General features: G+C 46.2%; 2 protein-coding genes, 1 long non-coding RNA gene and 1 other non-coding gene across 5 annotated transcripts; 2 read left to right on the top strand and 2 right to left on the bottom strand.

Annotated features, from left to right (window-relative positions):
- The first annotated feature begins 239 nt into the window (after positions 1–239).
- Positions 240–16,652, top strand: MIEF1 (mitochondrial elongation factor 1). Of its 2 annotated transcripts, XM_066257502.1 has the most exons (5): positions 240–363; positions 8,238–8,403; positions 9,421–9,598; positions 9,805–10,067; positions 11,705–16,652. In XM_066257502.1, exons 2-5 carry the CDS (start codon positions 8,377–8,379, stop codon positions 12,509–12,511), a joined length of 1,275 nt encoding a protein of 424 aa, XP_066113599.1. In that variant the 5' UTR covers positions 240–363; positions 8,238–8,376; the 3' UTR covers positions 12,512–16,652. The 2 variants fall into 2 exon arrangements, with proteins under 2 accessions (XP_066113599.1, XP_066113590.1); XM_066257493.1 differs by lacking the exons at positions 240–363; positions 8,238–8,403 and adding an exon at positions 8,411–8,554.
- On the top strand, positions 255–467 carry LOC136324530 (mitochondrial ribosome and complex I assembly factor AltMIEF1). The gene has a single exon (XM_066257539.1). It carries the CDS (start codon positions 255–257, stop codon positions 465–467), a length of 213 nt encoding a protein of 70 aa, XP_066113636.1.
- On the bottom strand, positions 16,118–19,385 carry LOC136324532 (uncharacterized). Its single transcript, XR_010729111.1, has 2 exons — positions 19,096–19,385; positions 16,118–17,234 (listed from the first exon to the last, which is right to left on the bottom strand). It is a non-coding gene; the product is annotated as an uncharacterized lncRNA (long non-coding RNA).
- Positions 16,811–16,914, bottom strand: LOC136321719 (U6 spliceosomal RNA). Its single transcript, XR_010728841.1, has one exon. It is a non-coding gene; the product is annotated as a U6 spliceosomal RNA (small nuclear RNA).
- Positions 19,386–19,472: the final 87 nt, after the last annotated feature.

Genomic DNA, 19,472 nt, shown 5'->3' with positions numbered 1-19,472 from the left:
CAAGCCCAGGCATTTTCACTTCCAAGTTCTGGCCCTTCAGTGTAATTTTTCCCAGAAAGGGGGATTGAGAGACTGGGATCTAGTCCTAACCCTGCCACTGAGTTGTAGCATGGTGTTGGGGTCTCTGAGACCTAGATTAAGAACTCTTGAATTTTAGATAATTTCTATAGGCCTTTCTGTTATTAATTCTGATTCTAGACTTCTGTTTTTTCCCTTCTGCTTATAGCTTGACGCCCAGCCCCTGCCGGTCCCCCATGGCCCCATGGAGCCGAGAGGCAGTATTGAGTCTCTACCGAGCTCTGCTGCGCCAGGGCCGAGAGCTTCGCTACACTGACCGGGACTTCTACCTTGCCTCCATCCGCCGTGAGTTCCGGAAAAATCAGAAGCTAGAGGATCCTGAAGCCCGGGAGAGGCAGCTGGAAAAGGGCCTGTTCTTCCTCCACAGCAAACTGGGGGGAATTATTTAGGATCCTTTGCTTTCCTTTCTCATCCTAATTCCAAGGGAAAGAGGGTAGAAGTGCCTTCTGTAAACACTTCTGCTCTCTCCCTCCCCTACCTCCCAGATGCAGTAAGAAGCTTCAGGTAGGTAGACCCTTTTTCCTATAGGTTTCATTTTTTTTTTCTGTTGCAGGGGACCAGGAGAGGGAGACCTTTTTATTTTAGTGACCAAAGTCCTTTAATCATTAGAAATTAGTGGAGAAACTGCAGACATATTAACAGAACTTTGTTGCCTTATTGAGAAAAAATAGAGCCTGAGTTTCAAGCCCCAGTGGAATAGAATTATTATCACCATTTTATAAATGAAAATGTTAGAAAAGACATTGGTTAAAACTCTTAGGGTTCGGTTCCAGACTAGCTCATTCTTTTTTTATTTTATTTTATTTTTTTTTACAGAGGCAGAGATAGACAGGGACAGACAGGAACGGAGAGAGATGAGAAGCATCAATCATTAGTTTTTCGTTGCGCGTTGCGACTTCTTAGTTGTTCATTGATTGCTTTCTCATATGTGCCTTGACCGCGGGCCTTTAGCAGACGGAGTAACCCCTTGCTGGAGCCAGCGACCTTGGGTCCAAGCTGGTGAGCTTTTTTTTTTTTTTTTTGCTCAAGCCAGATGAGCCCGCGCTCAAGCTGGCGACCTCGGGGTCTCGAACCTGGGTCCCTCCGCATCCCAGTCCGACGCTCTATCCACTGCGTCACCACCTGGTCAGGCCAGACTAGCTCATTCTTCAGTGCACTCAGTTACCTTGTGGGTCTGATCACATTCTTCAAACATAACTGTAGTCTGTTACAATAGTCTGTAATTTAAAGCAAAATATAGTGTACAGATGTCAGAGGACAGTGCCTGACTGCTAATAGCTGTAGAATTTAGGGTAAATCACTAAACTTTTCCAGGCCTCCATTTCCTCATTTGTAAAATGGACATAATAGTACTTGCCTCTTAATTGTTATGAGAATTAAATGAGACAGTGCACACACAGCACTTAGAATTACTTGACATGGCCTTGGCCTGTTGGCTCAGCGGTAGAGCGTCGGCCTAGCGTGCGGGGGACCCGGGTTCGATTCCCGAGTTCGATTCCCAGCCAGGGCACATAGGAGAAGCTCCCATTTGCTTCTCCACCCCCCCCTTCCTCTCTGTGTCTCTCTTCCCCTCCCGCAGCCAAGGCTCCATTGGAGCAAAGATGGCCCGGGCGCTGGGGATGGTTCCTTGGCCTCTGCCCCAGGCGCTAGAGTGGCTCTGGTCGCGGCAGAGCGACGCCCCGGAGGGGCAGAGCATCGCCCCCTGGTGGGCGTGCCGGGTGGATCCCGGTCAGGCGCATGCGGGAGTCTGTCTGTTTCTCCCCGTTTCCAGCTGTTAAGAAGTCCCACTAAATATAACCTAATGATTATATTTAATTCAGCCACTTTCCTGGAGGGCCTTCTGTGGCACTGGCATTCTGGTAAGGCTCTGGGATAGAAACGAAGGACATGGTCCATCAAAAGGCTTGGTATAATGTGGAGGTGAACAGGAAGAATTCCAGTGTGAGCAGCTCTATGTTAGAAGGTTGGGTACAGAGCTTAGAGCCAAGGGCAAGAATGTAACTGCCTTAGTAGGTGATGATAGACGCAGGGGTCCCCAAACTTTTTATACAGGGGGCTAGTTCACTGTCCCTCAGACCGTTGGAGGGCCGCCAGATACAGTGCTCCTCTCACTGACCACCAATGAAAGAGGTGCCCCTTCCAGAAGTGCGGCAGGGGCTGGATATATGGCCTCAGGGGGGCCACATGTGGCCCGCTGGCCATAGTTTGGGGACGCCTGTGGTGAATCGCAGGTAGTATAGAACAGAGGACACTTGAGGTCTGCCTCAAATGAGAAGTAGAATGTCACTGAGTAGAGGGTTAAGAATAAGCAAAGGTGGAGGTGGAAACGTACTTTGTAGTCTGGAAACTTGAGCCTGACATAGCTTGAATGGTGCACCTGTAAGTCAGGTGGCTAGGGTTGAGGCTGGACCAGGTACAGAGGGACACTGAATCTCCTGTTGAAGAGATTGTGACCACTGATAGTAGGGGGACCATCACAGCTTTGTAAGTGGTGAAATGTCGTGGGAGAAGAACTGTGGCACTGGCAGCCTGGAGAATAATTGGTGAGAGATACCAGAGGCAGTGAATTTGGCTAGATGAGAATGAGGGACTGAGCTGGTAGGGCAGCTGCACATAAATACAACATGAACAGCAGTGGGACTCTGAGCAGCTGGCCGAGGCAGGAGGAGGAGAAAGAAAAATGAAAGATAACAGAGGTGTAAGGCTTACCAGATGGGTAGATGGTACTGTTTTAACCTCAAGAGGGAAAACAGGAGGAGGATCCTTATGCAATGGTTTTAGATTCTCCTCAGCCACGGAGAGGTTAATTGGCAGACCAGCCTTTGGCAGTGGAGGGCCAGGGTGGGTTGATGCCCATGGGGGCCTGCCTGCCCCAGGAAGGGTGGCGAGTCTGGAATGAAATGTGAGTTACTGAGTCTTTGTGCTCCTAATCTAATTTGACTGTGAGTTGGATTACTGGTTGCCACCACCCCCTCCTCGAAAAACAAAAACAAAAACAAAAAACACCTCATTTGTGCAATAAATACCGTATTTCCCCATGTATAAGATGTATCTTAATTTTGGGGCCCGAAATTTGAAAAAAAAAGTATTATATAGTTATTGAACTCAAGTTTTATTCATCATAAAATTCATACAACTCCTTGTCACTGTCAAAACTCCCATCCATTAGCTTGTCCTCATCTGTGTGTGTCTGATGACGAATCACTGTCTTCAAAAATGAGCGCAAAAACAAGTGCGAAAAAGCGGGAAATGCAAATAAAAAATCTACAACCTCTGTATAAGATGCACCCAGTTTTTAGACCCCAAACTTTTTGAAAAAAGGTGCATCTTATACATGGGGAAATACAGTACTTACAGTGTGTCAAACACTGCTAGCCCGAGGTAGTAGCAGTAAATGAGCCTAAATGCCTCTAAGAAGCTTGTGGTCTGGTGGTTAATAGAAAGGAAATGTGAGCAAGCTACCTGAGACCACTGTAAGCTACTTCTCCCAGAAGTATGGTTCAGATCTTGGGACGGTTTACTGTCATGGTGATCCTGGGCCACTTACTTACACTTTGCCTTAGTTCTTCATCTGAAAATTGGAGATAACAATGTGACTGACCTCCTGGGATTGTTGTGAGGATTAAAGGAATTAATATGTGTAAAATGTCCAGCACATGGTACATACTGAGTATACATTATCTAGTTTTGTGTACTCAAACCTGATGTGTAGAAGTCATACAACTTTTCCACGTCAAATAAGTTGAAATTTTCATAGCTGTGCTGTCATCCTAGGAAGCTGCAGGCCTCCATTACTCATCACTTCCACTATCTTAGGGTGATATTTCTATTCCCATTTTTATACCTAGAGAGCCAGGTTAAATAACTTGCCTGAAATGTTGGCAGCACTCAGATACTCCATCCCTTCTCCGGCCACCAGGTCAGTGTTCCTTCTACTAAATATTGTAACTACTTTTTAGCATACAGTTCAGTAGTGTTAAGAACATTCACATTGTTTATGCCACAGGAACAGAAGCACAAATTTGGTTTTGGTACTTTTTGTTCCTCTTCATATTCAGTTGTATAGTATGTCCAAATTCAGAATGAGAAGAAAAGCTGTTCTGTATCAAACCATCTAAGTAAGCAATAAATGTTATTTAAAATTTTTTTTTTAATTTTTCTGAAGTTGGAAATGGGGAGGCAGTCGGACAGACTACCGCATGCACCCAACCAGGATCCACCTGGCATGCCCACCAGGGGGCGATGCTCTGCCCATCCGGGGCGTCGCTCTGTTGTGACCAGAGCCACTCTAGTGCCTGAGGCAGAGGCCATGGAGCCATCCCCAGCGCCTGGGCCATCTTTGCTCCAATGGAGCCTTGGCTGCGGGAGGGGAAGAGAGAGACAGAGAGGAAGGAGAGGGGGAGGGGTGGAGAAGCAGATGGACGCTTCTCCTGTGTGCCCTGGCCGGGAATCAAACCCGGGACTTCCACACGCTAGGCCAACACTCCACCTCTGAGCCAACTGGCCAGGGCCTAAATGTTGTATTTTTAAAATGGCAAAAAGAAAAGCACCCTGGCCAGATAGCTCAGTTAGAACAGCGTCCCGATTATGCCAAGGTTGTAGGTTTAATCCCCATCAGGGCACATACAGGAATCAACCAATGAATGCATAAATAAGTGGAACAAGAAGTCAATGTCTCTCTCCCTCTCCCTCCCTCCCTCCTCTCTTCTTCCCTCTCTCTCTCCTCCTCCCTCCCTCCCTCCCTCCCTCTCTCCTCCTCCCTCCCTCCCTCCCTCCCTCTCTCCTCCTCCCTCCCTCTCTTGCCCTCGTTCTCTCTTCCTCCCTTTTTCCTACTCCCTCTCCCTCCCCCAAAATCAATAAATTAAAAAGAGAGAGAGAGAAAGAGAGATCATCCTTGGTGGATTAGGGTGCCAGCTTAAAAAAAAAAGCCACCACCAAAAAGAATATTCACAGTGTTGTATAACATCTCCAGAACTATTTTATCTTGTGCAACTGAAACTCTGTACCCATCAATGGTGCTCCTTCTTGGTTACACTGAGGAGCCAGGCCCCTCTCTTCTTGTGGGATGGAGTTTTTTGTCTCCTAGGAGGCTCCAAGCTAGAGCAGCAGAACCTGAGAGGACAGTGTACAGTGGAAAAGCACTTTCAATGTGTTAACTTTTTTTTTCTTTTTTTGTATTTTTCTGAAATGAGAAGCAGGGAGGCAGACAGACTCCTGTATGTGCCCGACCGGGATCTACCCATCATGCCCACCAGGGGGTGATGCTGTACCCATCTGGGCTGTTGCTCTGTTGTGGCAGGAACCATTCTAGCACCTGAGGTGGAGGCCATGGAGCCATCCTCAGCTCCCAGGCCAACTTTGCTCCAGTGGAGCCTTGGCTGCGGAAGGGGAAGAGAGAGATAGGGGAAGAGAGGGGGAGGGGTGGAGAAGCAGATGGATGATTCTTCTGTGTGGCCTGGCTGGGAAACGAACTCAGGACTTCTACACACTGGACTGACGCTCTACTGCTGAGCCAACTGGCCAGGGCCAGTGCATTAACTTTTATAATAAGAGCTTAGCCCTGGCCAGGTAGCTCAGTTGGTAAGAGCATTGTCTCGGTGCACCAAGGCTGCAGGTTTGATCTTGGTCAGGGCATATATAAGAGACAAAGAATGAATGCACAGATAAGTGGAACAAGTCAGTGTTTCTCTCTCCCTCCTTCTTCTCTAAAATCAGTAAATGAAATAGTAGCTTATATTTCCCTGTTGGGGTTCATGAATGCTTTCTCCTTTTCCACTGGGTCCTTGGATGGGGGAGCATATTGCCCTAGAGTAGGAAAGCCTTTTCACAAGCCTGCTCAACAAACAGTTTTGATCTCAAGCCCAGGATAGCATCAGTGTGAGTTTTAGAGGACAGTGTGGATTGCTGACTGCTTTCTGGAAGTTGACTGTTTGTCCTGTGGGTAGAAATCTTAAAAAACTTAATGATAAGCCCACATTTTTGGAGTACTTTTACAGTTTATAAAGCATTCTCATACAGTGTTTTAGTGGATGTTTTTTCTTTGCTACAACCCTATGATTTAGGCCACGCAGTCATCATTATCCCCTTTTCATAGCTGAGGGGTTAAGTCATTTGAGGTAACCTAACTAATAAGTCAGGGCTCACAGTGAAGTACTAGATCTCAGGATTTGACTCAAAAATCCAGGCTCTTCTATTCTGCTGCATCACCGCCTTGCTCTTACTAGTCATTACATCAGAAGGGCCAGGGACTGAATGGTTTAGGGGGGCTCCTTCTGGCTTCTGCTCAGAGGGAGGACATGCCCTCTGGTCTGCTGCATCACATCCAAGGATCACTCAGAGCAGTGGTTTTCAACCTTTTTACATGTGGGGACTGGTGAAAATAGAATTATTTCGGGGACCACTAAGGCAGAAATCACCCTGAGCATAAGCGAATTTGGCCAAGATCACTGGGTCTATAATCTTCATATAACATCAAGGTGTTCAACTCTTGAGGACTAGCACGAAATTTCTGGTGGATCAGTCCGCAGACTGCAGTTGAAAAACACTGATTTAGGGGGGCCTGCATCCAGTGTCTCTCCCTATTGTGAATATATCAGTAAAAGTTCTTTCATTAAAAAATAAAAATAAAATAGTGGCCATCATTATTTCTGGGAACCATGTAATGTTCAACATGGTCCTGATTGGATTACTCTGCCTCAGCTGAGTTTGATATGTCCCCTCTCTGTCTCAGTGGCCACTGGAGAGAAAATGACTAGCACTCTTGCCTGAGCCCACCTATCATATAAATACAGAGCTGAACTCTTCTTCCTTGCGTGCTTTATGCATTTGAAGTGGGGAGATATTTCATTTGTCCAAGTGATCTCATATGTCCCTAACATGAAGCTTCTATTGACTGTAAAATGGGGAAAAAAGTACCATCAATGTTGTGAACTCTAGTTAGGGATAAAATATTATTGGATTTGACAGTGACTCCTAGTTAACTCAATTGCTGGAATAAGTAGTCAGAAATGTTTCTTTATTGGGGGATAGGGAGGTATAGGCAATTGTCATGAGCTGTGAAACTAGCAATCCCAGTTGTAACATGGTATTAGAAGGAATGCTGACACTGGAAGGTGCACCAGGGCCTTGCCTCCATCCTCCCATTCTGGGTAAATTGGGATCCTGAAAGGTGTACAGCTCTGTTTTTCCCTATGTATTCAATACTTCCCGGTATGTGGGACACAGGAGATAGAAGAGAATAGCAGCCGTAAAGAGCAGGGTTCAGATCCGAACCGTTTCGCCATCCTTTATCTGGGTCAGGCCCAGGGTTCTAACTCCGTGGGAAATGGGCTTATTTGGGGACAAGGGGAACTTCAGTCTGGATGACTCCATTGTTGCCAGGGAGCAAATGTATGCTTGCCTCACTTGAGCTATGTACTGGAGGCCAGCCTCTTCTGTATTTTACCCAAGAACTTCTTTTAGGTGTCTGCATTTTTTAGCTCATTTTCCAAGTGCATTTGATTAGGTAGATTTTTTTGTTTTTCAGTTACCAGCCAAGTCTACAGTATCCTTTGTGTTTCTTCTCATCTCACCTGAGCTGGTTGAGTCCCCTGCACACTTGCCTGAAAAAACAAAGATCTGTTAAGTGGGAGTGTCCACAGAGGTTATTTTCTTCTTACATATAGACTTTTAGTCATGAATCTGTGTGCAGTGTTTGGTCCATAGTATTTTATGTGCTTTTTTATTGTGTTTTGGAGAAAATAAATAGAACAGGAAGAATTTGACTTGAGTAAGGGTAAATATGATACAGTAGAAAAAGCATTGTAGTAGGAGTTGGGAATCCTGAGTTCTGGAGGTAGCTCTGCCATTTCCTTTCTCTGGGACCTCTAGCAAGTCACCTCCCTATGTGTGAAGTGATACATTGGGGTGAGATGAGCTTCCTGTCATCTGTTAGATAGACCTTCTGAGATCAAACCTTCCATTAAGTAATGACCAAAGGATCAAAACACAATCTGCATTATAATGTTGGGCAGGGAAAAGGAGAGGGTTGTATTGTGTGGTGGGGGTACTCTAATGCAAGAAAGGACTGAAATAAGCTTAATGCTTTTTATAATATCAGTAGTTTAGTGGAGAGGTTTTCCCACAGTAAACATGATGGGCCCCCCCCCCCTTGCATGCAGGTGTATCACGGGAGGGGGCATCACCCTCTTCACCGCAGAGCATTCAGTGGATTTGCCGGAACTCAGAGTACCCTGAACTGGTTGGGTACTGGCCTGATTGGGGAGACAGGAGGGACAGTTCTTGAGGTCACAGGTGGTGATGGCTGTGTTCTGCCTTCATTCTCAGGTGAGCAATGGCAGGCGCCGGTGAGCGCAAAGGCAAGAAGGATGACAATGGCATTGGCACAGCCATTGATTTTGTGCTCTCCAATGCCCGGCTGGTGCTGGGGGTGGGTGGAGCAGCCATGCTGGGCATCGCTACACTGGCAGTTAAGCGGGTAAGTGCCTGCAGCCCAGGCCGGGGTGGGAGAGGTGGGGGGCTGTCTCCTCAGAATGGAGCTGATCTGGAACAAGACTCTGATGCTGCTCATGGGACTGTAACGTGGTCATTTGGCATTATTAGAGGAGACCTTAGAGAATTAAGTCCCCTGCTAGGTTTCTGCCATAAATAAATCATTGGAGATACAAATAAAGAAGTTTATTCCAGCAAGTAAAAAACTGTAAATAATAAAAGTATCCTTCCTTGACTATCTTATTTAAAATAGCAACACCCCCACCACATATATACTTCCTGTTTCCCCTTTCCTACTTTATTTTTAAAATTTATCTCTGTCTGCATGCTTTGTATTTAACTTGTTTATGTATTGCCTGTGTCCCTCTAACTAGACTGAAAATTCCATGAGGGCAGGGATTGGGTTTCTCTGTTTAGTGCTGTATGTTGTGTACCTTGAACAGTTAGTGGCACGTAGTAGCCACTCAGTAAGTATTTGTTAAATAAATTAATAATCAGTGTTCACCATTACACTCATAAGGTATAATGTTGTATAGTCAGAAAATGTACCATAATGTTGAACACCAATTCACTGTTAGTGATACAGGGAAATGATAATATTTTTTCCAGAAATAAATAGTATATCAAAATAGTAATACTTACCTCTGGGTTGTGACATTATGGATAAACCTGTTTCTTATTTATATAATTTCATATTTCCTGAACTTTTCTACATGGAGAAAAGTATTCCATAATCTAGAATAAAACAAAGGTGTTGGAAAAGCAGTGGTTTACACTCACTAGGGCAAGGCTGCTGGGAAGGAGGGAAACAGGAAGGAAGGTACATGTGTGGGGTCCTTGCTGCTATTACAGATGTATGATAGGGCAATCAGTGCCCCTACCAGTCCCACCCGCCTGAGCCATTCAGGGAAAAGGAGCTGGGAAGAGCCAAACTGGATGGGCTCCTCCCGACTGCTGAACAAGGACATGAAGACAGGACTGAGCCGTTCCCTGCAGACCCTTCCCACAGACTCCTCGGCCTTTGATACAGGTGAGAAAGCCTGTTGCCTCTTCTGGGACTTCCCTGTGGGCTCTCGGTACTACTCCTGCATTCAGCTGACATTTCTTGAGCACATATGTGCCAGGCACCATGCTAGGACTTGCCTTTTGTGCCAAGCCCTTCTTTCTGGGTTGAGGCAGCCATGGACTGAGCAAGCCTGGGAAGAGCTGACATGCTTCTCTCTCTTGCCTTGGCAGATACATTCTGCCCACCCCGGCCTAAGTCATTGGCCAGGAAGGGCCAGGTAGACTTGAAGAAGTCACGACTCCGCATGTCCCTGCAGGAGAAACTTCTTTCTTACTACCGGAACCGGGCTGCCATCCCTGCTGGCGAGCAGGCTCGGGCCAAGCAAGCTGCTGTGGACATATGTGCCGAGCTCCGGGGCTTCCTGCGGGCCAAGCTGCCTGACATGCCACTTCGGGACATGTACCTGAGTGGCAGCCTCTATGATGATCTGCAGGTAACACGGCAGTTCTTATGAAGGACAGTGCTGGGTACAGACCAAGATGCTTCTGAATAGTGCTATTGGTATAAAAGATCAGTGTACCAGGCTTGCCAGAAAGACTATATAGTCATACTTCTTCTGAGTTCTGCACACAGAGCATTTGGAGATCATATCTTGGGTCTTCTTTGTTTTATTTGTTTAGCATGTGGTGGCACAGTGGATAAAGTCTTGACCTGGAAAGCTGAGGTCATGATTTCAAAACCCTAGGCTTGTCTGGTAAAGGCATATATGGGAAGCAGCTACTAGTTGATGCTTCCTGCTCCCCCTTTCTCTCTCTCTCGCTTGCTCTCTCTCTCTCTCTAAAATGAATAAGCCTAAAAAAAAAAAAAAGTTACCTTTAAAAAGAAAAGATATAGATCTCTCTCTCTCTCTCTTTTTGAGAGAGAGACAGGAACATCGAGCTGCTCCTGTATGTGCCCTGACCAGGGGATCGTCGAACCAGTAACCTCTGTGCTCTGGGATGATGTTCAAAACAACCTGGCTATCTTGCCAGGACTTAATTTTTATTGAGTTTTAGAGAGACAGAGAAAAAGGGAGAGAGGAGGAGGGAGAGGGAAAGGAAGCATTTGTTGTTTCACTCAGTCGTGCATTTTTTTGGTTGCTTCCCATATGTGCCCAGACTGGGGATTGAACCCTTGACATAGTTGTTTTCGGACGATGCTCTTAACCAACTGAGCTAACTGGCCAGGGCCTTATTTTTAAATTGAATTTATCTTGGTCTTCTTTAACCCTTTCTTATTTTTAGTCATACAACCTCTAGGAAACAGAGGCCTCTTCCTTCCTATATTCCTGTTCCTGTCTCTTCTTTCTAGTTTTTTTTCTTACTGGGTCTTCAAGGCGTGGGGAATGTCCTGTGTTCGTGCCCCAAGACGACGTGGAATGAGCCTAGGCTCTGGTGTCTGACAGACTGGGTTCGAGTCCTCACTATGTCTATTATTTGAATTGAAAGGTTGACAGGAGGCCTGACCTATGGTGGTATAGTGGATAAAGCGTTAACCTAGAATGCTGAAGTCGCTGGTTCGAGACCCTGGGTTTGCCTGGTCAAGGGACAATGAGAGTATGAGAGTTGATGCTTCCTCCCCCCAGCCCCCAATGAATAAATAAAATCTTTAAAAAAAATTTAAAGGCCTGGCTGGGTGGTGGCACAGTGGATAGAGTGTTGGACTGGGATGCCGAGGACCCAGGTTCAAGACCCCAGGGTCGCCAGCTTGAGCGCGGGCTCATCTGGTTTGAGCAAAGGCTCACCAGCTTGGACCCAGGGTCACTGGCTCGAGCAAGGGGTTACTCGGTCTGCTGAAGGCCCGCAGTCAAGGCACATATGAGAGGGCAATCAGTGAACAACTGGGGTGTCGCAATGCGCAACGAAAAACTGATAATTGATGCTTCTCATCTCTCTGTTTCTGTCTGTCTGTCCCTGTCTGTCCCTCTCTCTATCTGTTAAAAAAAAAATTAAAGAAGGAAAGGTTGACAAGAAAGAATCCTTAGTTTCCTTCATTGTTGGGGGAATATAAGATGGAAGGCCCTGTGTTTCAAGAAGTTGGTCTCTTGAGCAGATTAAATCCCTCAAAACCTTTTTAATTCTTCTCCAACAGGTGGTGACAGCTGACCACATCCAACTCATTGTGCCCCTTGTGCTGGAGCAGAACCTGTGGTCGTGTATTCCTGGCGAGGATACCATCATGAATGTCCCTGGCTTTTTCCTAGTTCGTCGTGAGAACCCAGAGTACTTTCCTCGTGGTAGCAGTTACTGGGACCGCTGTGTAGTCGGGGGCTACCTCTCCCCAAAGACAGTGGCAGACACATTTGAGAAGGTCGTGGCTGGCTCCATCAATTGGCCGGCCATAGGGTCCCTCTTGGATTATGTGATCCGACCAGCACCACCCCCAGGGGCCCTGACTCTGGAAGTGCAGTATGAGCGTGACAAACATCTTGTCATTGACTTCCTGCCATCAGTGACCCTCGGTGACACTGTCTTGGTGGCCAGACCACACCGCCTAGCCCAGTATGATAACCTGTGGCGGCTGAGCCTGCGTCCTGCTGAGATGGCACGCCTGCGGGCTTTGGACCAGGCCGACTCAGGCTGCCGCTCTCTGTGCCTCAAGATCCTTAAGGCCATATGCAAGTCCACCCCAGCTCTGGGCCACCTCACTGCCAGCCAGCTCACAAATGTCATCCTCCACTTGGCCCAGGAGGAGTCTGACTGGTCTTCAGATATGCTGGCCGATCGATTCCTTCAGGCCTTGAGGGGACTCATCAGGTACCTAGAGGCTGGAGTCCTGCCCAGTGCCCTAAACCCCAAGGTGAACTTATTTGCAGAGCTCACCCCTGAAGAAATAGACGAACTGGGATACACTCTCTATTGCTCATTGTCTGAGCCAGAGGTGCTGCTGCAGACGTAGGGCAGGTGAAGGCCCAAGTGGGTGTTGGGCAGTCAGGCCCTGGATTCTCCGTTAGAAACATTTGGCTATATAGTTGGTGCCTCACAGGGTCCCTAGGTCCCTTCTGTGTTGCTGTTCATTACCCTGGTCACTTCATGCTGATTGGAAAGACATCTCTTATTTCATCTATTTTCTCAAACCCAACCCTTTCTATTTTTGCTACCAAACACTGTGCCCCCTACTCCTCTCTCTCCCCTTTGTTCTAGGCTAAGTTTTCTAGAATGAATTGAGAAGGTGGAACACGGGCCCAAGCTGTTGAAACCACTTGGTGTTCTGCATGTGGCCCAGGTTTTCTGCTCCTGTCTGCCCTGCCTTGCCCTTTGGCCTGTTCTGTTCAGTGTCTTCTCGACCTTTTCCTTTTGTTCATGCCTTCTGTTTAGCTCCTTTCTCTGGAGCACATTGCCTAATCAAGACAATGCCTTTAGCTGAATGTCACTGAAGTTATGATTGCATGTTTTCAAGCTGAACTCTGCAGAGAGTGTACAGATAGTATTTAGGGTTTCTTGGGTAAAGTGGCGGAAGAGCTGGCCCTTGACCCAGGTTCTTGGGAAAGACTGCCTGACCAACTCATACCCTCAGTGCTGAGAAGGTCTCATGGGAACAGTGTTATTGACTCACACAGGAGAGAGGGCTCGAGATAAACTGAATGCAGTTATTTGGAGAGTGTGTTTCTTATTGGCCACCAGTGAGAGTGCAGAATGGGGGAGGTCTGGGTGCCTGATGCCTGTGCATCATCTCGGGCTGGTCCAGACCAGCGCCACTGTGTGCAAGTCTGACTACGTGGGAGGGAAGGGGGCTGCAAGGGCAGCGCTGCTGCGCAAGTGCTCTTGTTCACCCCTTTCCCTGCCTATTGCCAAGTAGAATGAGGCCTTCAATAGCACAGCCTTAGTTAACTGTAGAGGTTGAAGGGAGGTTGACAGCCGGCAGAATGTCAGCTGGAAGATCCACTCACCAGCTGAGGCTGTGACCATGTTTCTCTTCCATCAGGCCCTGCCTTTCTAGGATGTTGTTTTAGAGCAAGAACAGTCCCAACAGTCTGCCAGAGGAATATGAGAGGGCTGTCTGTTGAATTCTCCAGGCACCTCCAGAGGCCAAAGGGCAAGCAGACATGCTCAGATCCCCCTGCCCCCTGCTTTCTGTCTCTCACCCAGCACCTGGGGAGATCGGTGCTACCTGGGAAGAGAGCACACAGCTAAAACACAGAGCAGGGAGGTGCGACTTCCTATGCTCCTTGTTTCCCACTGCTAAAGCTGCACTACTTACTGCAATGTAAAAAGTATCCTGAGGGTGGAGAGGTGTGTTTAATACACAATGTCAGTGTACCTTCTTGTTCTGTGGTTTTTTTTTCTGTTTATGGCTAGAGCCTGAAAATTCTGTTTCTGATCTGTCCAACTAGTATTTTGTTTTCCTCCTATCAAGTGTTGTTATTTTTCCTATTACTACCTCCCCAATCAGCGAGATTCTGATGAAGCTCTCTGCAGCTGTCGCATTCCTTCCCAATGACAGCGATATGAAACGGCTCTGTAAATAGCATTGAAACCTCAGCTATCCTGTGAATTTATAGTAGAGATTCCTGTTTCCTTTTTGTCACAAATTAGGGGTTGAGAACTAAGGTTAACCTTGGCTACATTTGGAGGATCTTCCTGCCTCTTATACATATGTAAGGGTCCCTTAAAGTGGTTCAGTTGTTTAATTTGTGTGAAGGTACTGGGAGAGAATGAGCAGTACAAAGCCCAGAACCCTGAGATGGCTTCTCCAGCCTGGCTGTTTATCACAATCAAACTGGAATTTTAAGACTCTGTGCCCAAGTGCTGCCCCGGGTGAGTGGTTTGAGGGTAATGGGTGGAGCCTGGCATGGCATCCAGGAGAGGGGCAGACTGAGAAAGTGTTGCCAAAGGATGGGTGGTTATTCATTGAGATAAAGGATTTGTTTTTCCCAATGTACCGCTCACAAAAATTAGGGGATATTTCAAAATTAATATGAAGCTATAAAATGTCCCCTAATTTTTGTGAGCAGTATATATTTCACAAAACCAAAAACCGTAACTTTGCCATTTCACAAGCGAAAACCTCTTAGAAGTCCTTGGAACTAGAAGCAGTGGGAATTCCCAGCCCTGGTTCTCATGGTTTTGCTGACCAGCTCAGCAGGCCTCATCATAAAACATGGAAGACAGTCAAGTACTTTGAGATTCTTGGGTGGAAGAGGGCACCATCCTGCTCCCCTTCCCCTTTTACTCTTTGGGGAAAGATGTGTTGCCTTTCCCACCAGTCCGCCTTTCTACTCAGGAACTCCTATCTTTCTTGAAGTAATAGCATCTAGTCCTACTCCATTTGGAAATTTTTTTTACACCATCTACGTTAGCAAACCACGCTTAAATAACATAATCATCATCTTGAAAGTCTAATCAATTCCAAAGTGTATTTTGATTTTCCCTGTTGCCCATTCCCCCCAAAATGAGTTCAGGACAACAGTATTTTTCTTTGGACACTAGAGCAGTGGTTCTCAAACTTTTTGAAGTCGGGGCGCATTTAAAATCCTACAAATAATTGTAGGCGCACTATATACAAATTTCTGAGAAATATGTTATAATAATTAAGTCAAATATTAAAGAAAAAATATAAAGTCCAAGTGTGCTTTTATGGTAATTAAACAAAATAAATATGACAAAATTAAATTTATTCTGACATTAAAAACATTTTTATGTTACATTTTTTTATGTTAAGCTTTTTAAAATTCCTAAAAAAGAGGGGTTAAAAAATAAACGACAAAAAAGTTATCTTTTTATATATATAGATACATTCATTCTTAGTAAGATTTTAGTAAATTTGGCAGGTCCTGGTGCAAATGTGTTTTTTCATTCTTGTGTTTATAAGAAACATGAGCCTGATGTGTCCTAGCAATTTCTTCATTGTTTGGGTATATATTTGAAAGGCACTCTCATTTCCTCATCAATACATTGAATTCCTCTCTTTTTACTCTTAATTGTGTTAAGTGCAGAAAATCCCCACCGTACATATCATCTTAACTTTACACCAAACAAAGGATAGAAGAAACTTGCCTTTCTGAGGAACATGGGGGGTAGTGTAAACAATCCAACACCTCAGTTTAATAGCCTTTTGCAACCTAATCAGGCAAGTGAGGTGGGGGTTAGGCAGACTGTCAGCTTACAGCCAATTCCCCACACCTCTGTCCCCCTCAAATCTAAACTCCAAAAACCCTGTTGGTTTTTTGGTCCCCCAACAGGCACATATTTCTCTGGAATACCATAGGGTGTACCTGGAAGTCTAAGGCGCACCAGTGCGCCCTGGCGCACACTTTGAGAACCACTGCACTAGGGTGTGACTTTTTCAGATAAATAATCAAAGCTTATGTTTGGAAAAGCTGTGTTGAGGCCTACAGTCTTCCTGGGTGTCGGCCTCTGGTGGTCTACTGGTTGACACTCCAGCTTAGCTGACTTTGTTCCCTTATACGCCACTGAAGTTGAGAGCACAAGTGGTTTTGATGAGGAATCAGCCTCAGGCTCAAAAGGCCCTGGAGAGGCCCCAAGGGGTTTTTGTAAGTAGGGATCCCTGCATGTGTCCAGAGTTCTCTGCTGTGATACATCTTTCTTGAGACTATGACCCTGGCTGAGAACTTATGCTGTCACAGGATTTGTTAGAACTCTGCCCTTCCTGCTGGAGTTCAAGGCCAAAGAGACACCTAGGACTAGAGCTGTGCAGCTGTAGCCCTTTTAGACACTGCTGACTCTTTTAAGTGGCCAAAGTAACAGAGATGTGGGTTCCGGGTTAACTTATACAGTGTGTTGTTTACCTTTTCATTTTGATCACCTTGTAGTCTTTACATTCTTTGTCCCATGCCAGATCCACAATCTGCCTTCCAGTCACTTGCCTGCCCTTCTGTAGAAGTTGATTTTGGCTGGTAGATTTGGGATCTGTAACCAATTTTTCTGTCCTGTGTTGGTTAGCTCCACATAGAAGCAGCTTAACCCTGAGACCCAGAGAACTGCTGCCCTTTTTTCTCCTTGAGGGAGGAAATAAAGCTAGGGGATATGATGCTCTTTCTCAGCACGGGAAGAAGAAAATAAAAGTCTCCTTTTCAACAGCTTTGACTTTTGTGTGTGGTATGAAACATTTTCCCACAGGAGTGGTACTGGTTCTTCATTTCAGCTAGAGCATTAAAGTGCTTGATTTGGGTCTCTATAATACAATGGATGTGACAAGCTTCTTAATGAAGTCATTCTTCCATGACCACTGCACTATCAAAACTGGTGCAGTGTTACTTTTCTTTTTTTCCTTGTGCAGGGCCAAGCTAATATTTCTCTGTATCGTTCCAATTTTAGTATATGTGCTGCCAAAGCGAGCACAGTGTTACTTTTCTGAGCCATCTACATGGTCACCCTTAGGAGGCCCTAACAAATCTCTTGATACACAGCAAAAGGAGGACATGCCCTGTGGGTCCTTAGTTATGCCTTTGGAAGCCTTGTGTAGTGGCTCAGGGTTCTTACCACCTCTGCACTGAAAGACTCGAAAACTTCTTTCATTAACTGTGATTCCCCCAGGGGAAAGAAAAACCACACTTACCCCAGCATCCAGTATGCTTTCCACATAACAGTTGTTTATAGATGTTGGTTTCATCTCAGTAAATGATAGGAATCCTCTGAGGAAGCAGGAAGATGTAATGGAGCTGGGGAGGTGGGTATTGGGATGTCAGGCTCAGAAGCATTGAGTTCTAATAGTAATCATTTACTGAGCACTTACCAAGTACCAGGCACTTTGCTTAGTGCTTTACACATTTTTTACCTCATTCCAAGGATAAGGATCAGCCTCATTTTACAGATGAGGAAACTGAGGCTCAGCTAAAGTAAGTCACTTAACCAAAATATCTCAGCTAATAAATGGAAGAGCCAGAATTCTTTTGGGTTTACCTCTAGAATCTATCTTCTAACCCCTACCCCATACTGTCTTTGAGAATTGTATGTGACTTCACATTAGTCCTCTATTTACCATTGTAAAGAAATTGAGCTAGATGAATAAAGTCAATGGTCTGTAGTTATCTAGGACAGTGCTTTCCAAATGTTTTTTTTTTTTTTTTTTTAAAGGATGTAATGTCTTTTTTTTTTTTTTTTTACAGAGGCAGAGATAGACAGGGACAGACAGACAGGAACAGAGAGAGATGAGAAGCATCAATCATCAGTTTCTCGTTGTGCGTTGCGACTTCTTAGTTGTTCATTGATTGCTTTCTCACATGTGCCTTGACCGTGGGCCTTCAGCAGACCGAGTAACCCCTTGCTGGAGCCAGCGACCTTGGGTCCAAGCTGGCGAGCTCTTTGCTCAAGCCAGATGAGCCCGCGCGGGACCTCGGAGTCTCGAACCTGGGTACTTCCGCATCCCAGTCCGATGCTCTATCCACTGCGCCACCGCCTGGTCAGGCAAATTTCTTTTTTATTTATTCATTTTTAGAGAGGAGAGAGAGAGAGAGAGAGAGAGAAGTGGGAGGAGCTGGAAGCATCAACTCCCATATGTGCCTTGATCAGGCAAGCCCAGGATTTCGAACCGGCGACCTCAGCATTTCCAGGTCGACGCTTTATCCACTGCGCCACCACAGGCCAGGCTCCAAATGTTTTGACAGCACAGCCCTCAGAAATATTTGTATGGCCCACTGAAATGAATGGAGGTAGAAACTCAGGGTTTCTGTTCTGAGAGGGCCTCACCGTGGAGGGAATTTAAGGATGACAGAGAGAGCTTTCAAGCGCTCCTAACAGTTCCTCAGAGCAAGTTGCTGGCCCGGACCCGGACTGCTGGCACCCCCGCGAGTGGGAGTGGGTTCTTTTTCTCACTGCCATTAGGAGGACTTGCTAGGAAGTGGATGCTTGGGAGTTACAGAATTGGCAGTCCCCGTTGAATAAAACCTCTCCTGTTCTTAGAGAAATTGAACTTACATAAACCAAAAGAAGTTCCCCTGTAATAGACTGAATATTTTAATAGGCTAGCAAACATTTTAGGAGAATGGATACGGAAAAATATAATAGGTTGGGCTACAGGATTATGCATCTTCCCAACTCAACTTGACGGAGTTCACAGTAAGGACGCCAGCTAGCCTTTGTTGGTAGGTGGGCATGGATCAGGTGACCTTCCACCTGAGGTCCTCAGCCTCCCTTTTCAGTACTGAAGGGCCTTCCTCGTGGTGAAAGCGCACAAGAAATGATTGGTCTTTTTGACTAGTTTCATCTTCCAGCTGCAACCTGGTCCCTAATTGGAGCCACACTAAGAGCAGGCAACTAGCGACCGCAGGGGTTGGGGTCTGACGCCACTATTTGGAACTCACTGGGTTAGAACCGGTCATGGGCAGCTACAGGCCAGCCTGAGAAGGCCACAGCAAAGGAGTGCCACCAAGAAGAGCGGTCGAACGTCAGAACCCTTAAGCGGGAAATGCATCAGGTGATTAGCCCACCCACTCCCTCCCTCCCGAACACAGGCTCTATCACTGAACAGCCCACCCACCTCGGGGCCTGAGCCAATAAAAACTCGAAATATATATGACTCACCATGCCTGACCAATCAACACCATGCGCGCTCTTCTCGGCATCTCGCGCGATAATAAATCGGCCTCGGACTTCACTATAAAAACGTTTCTTGGCGTGAAATACTTCTCTCCCCCCCCTTCAGCGAATACCGGAAACAGGGCGTGCCTGGTAGATCCCTCCGCGCTCTGGCGGCAGAGGGAAGAGTGACTCTTAGCTCTCAGAAACCTTGTAAAATAATGCGTCCTTCCTTTCTTGAGGCTTTAAAATAATTCATTTTCTCTTTAGAACCACGCCCTGGACGAAAAGGGCGTTGGCTGCAAAATGATAGGGCGTCGACAGAGGAAAACAAGTGCGTGGGAGGTGATGATCACGTGACATCAGCGGAAGGATTTTCTCTT

This window comes from Saccopteryx bilineata, chromosome 1 (genome assembly GCF_036850765.1).
Source record: "Saccopteryx bilineata isolate mSacBil1 chromosome 1, mSacBil1_pri_phased_curated, whole genome shotgun sequence".
Taxonomy (NCBI): domain Eukaryota; kingdom Metazoa; phylum Chordata; class Mammalia; order Chiroptera; family Emballonuridae; genus Saccopteryx; species Saccopteryx bilineata.
This window is presented reverse-complemented; position numbering and strand designations above follow the sequence as displayed.

What these genes read in the sequence shown, in the direction of transcription:
- MIEF1 (XM_066257493.1), top strand. Translation starts at nt 8,411, where the DNA reads ATGGCAGGCGCCGGTGAGCGCAAAGGCAAGAAGGATGACAATGGCATT. An exon ending in CTACACTGGCAGTTAAGCGG is followed by an intron (nt 8,555 to 9,420) that starts GTAAGTGCCTGC and finishes CTGCTATTACAG; the next exon opens with ATGTATGATAGGGCAATCAG. An exon ending in CTCCTCGGCCTTTGATACAG is followed by an intron (nt 9,599 to 9,804) that starts GTGAGAAAGCCT and finishes TTGCCTTGGCAG; the next exon opens with ATACATTCTGCCCACCCCGG.
- LOC136324530 (XM_066257539.1), top strand. Translation starts at nt 255, where the DNA reads ATGGCCCCATGGAGCCGAGAGGCAGTATTGAGTCTCTACCGAGCTCTG.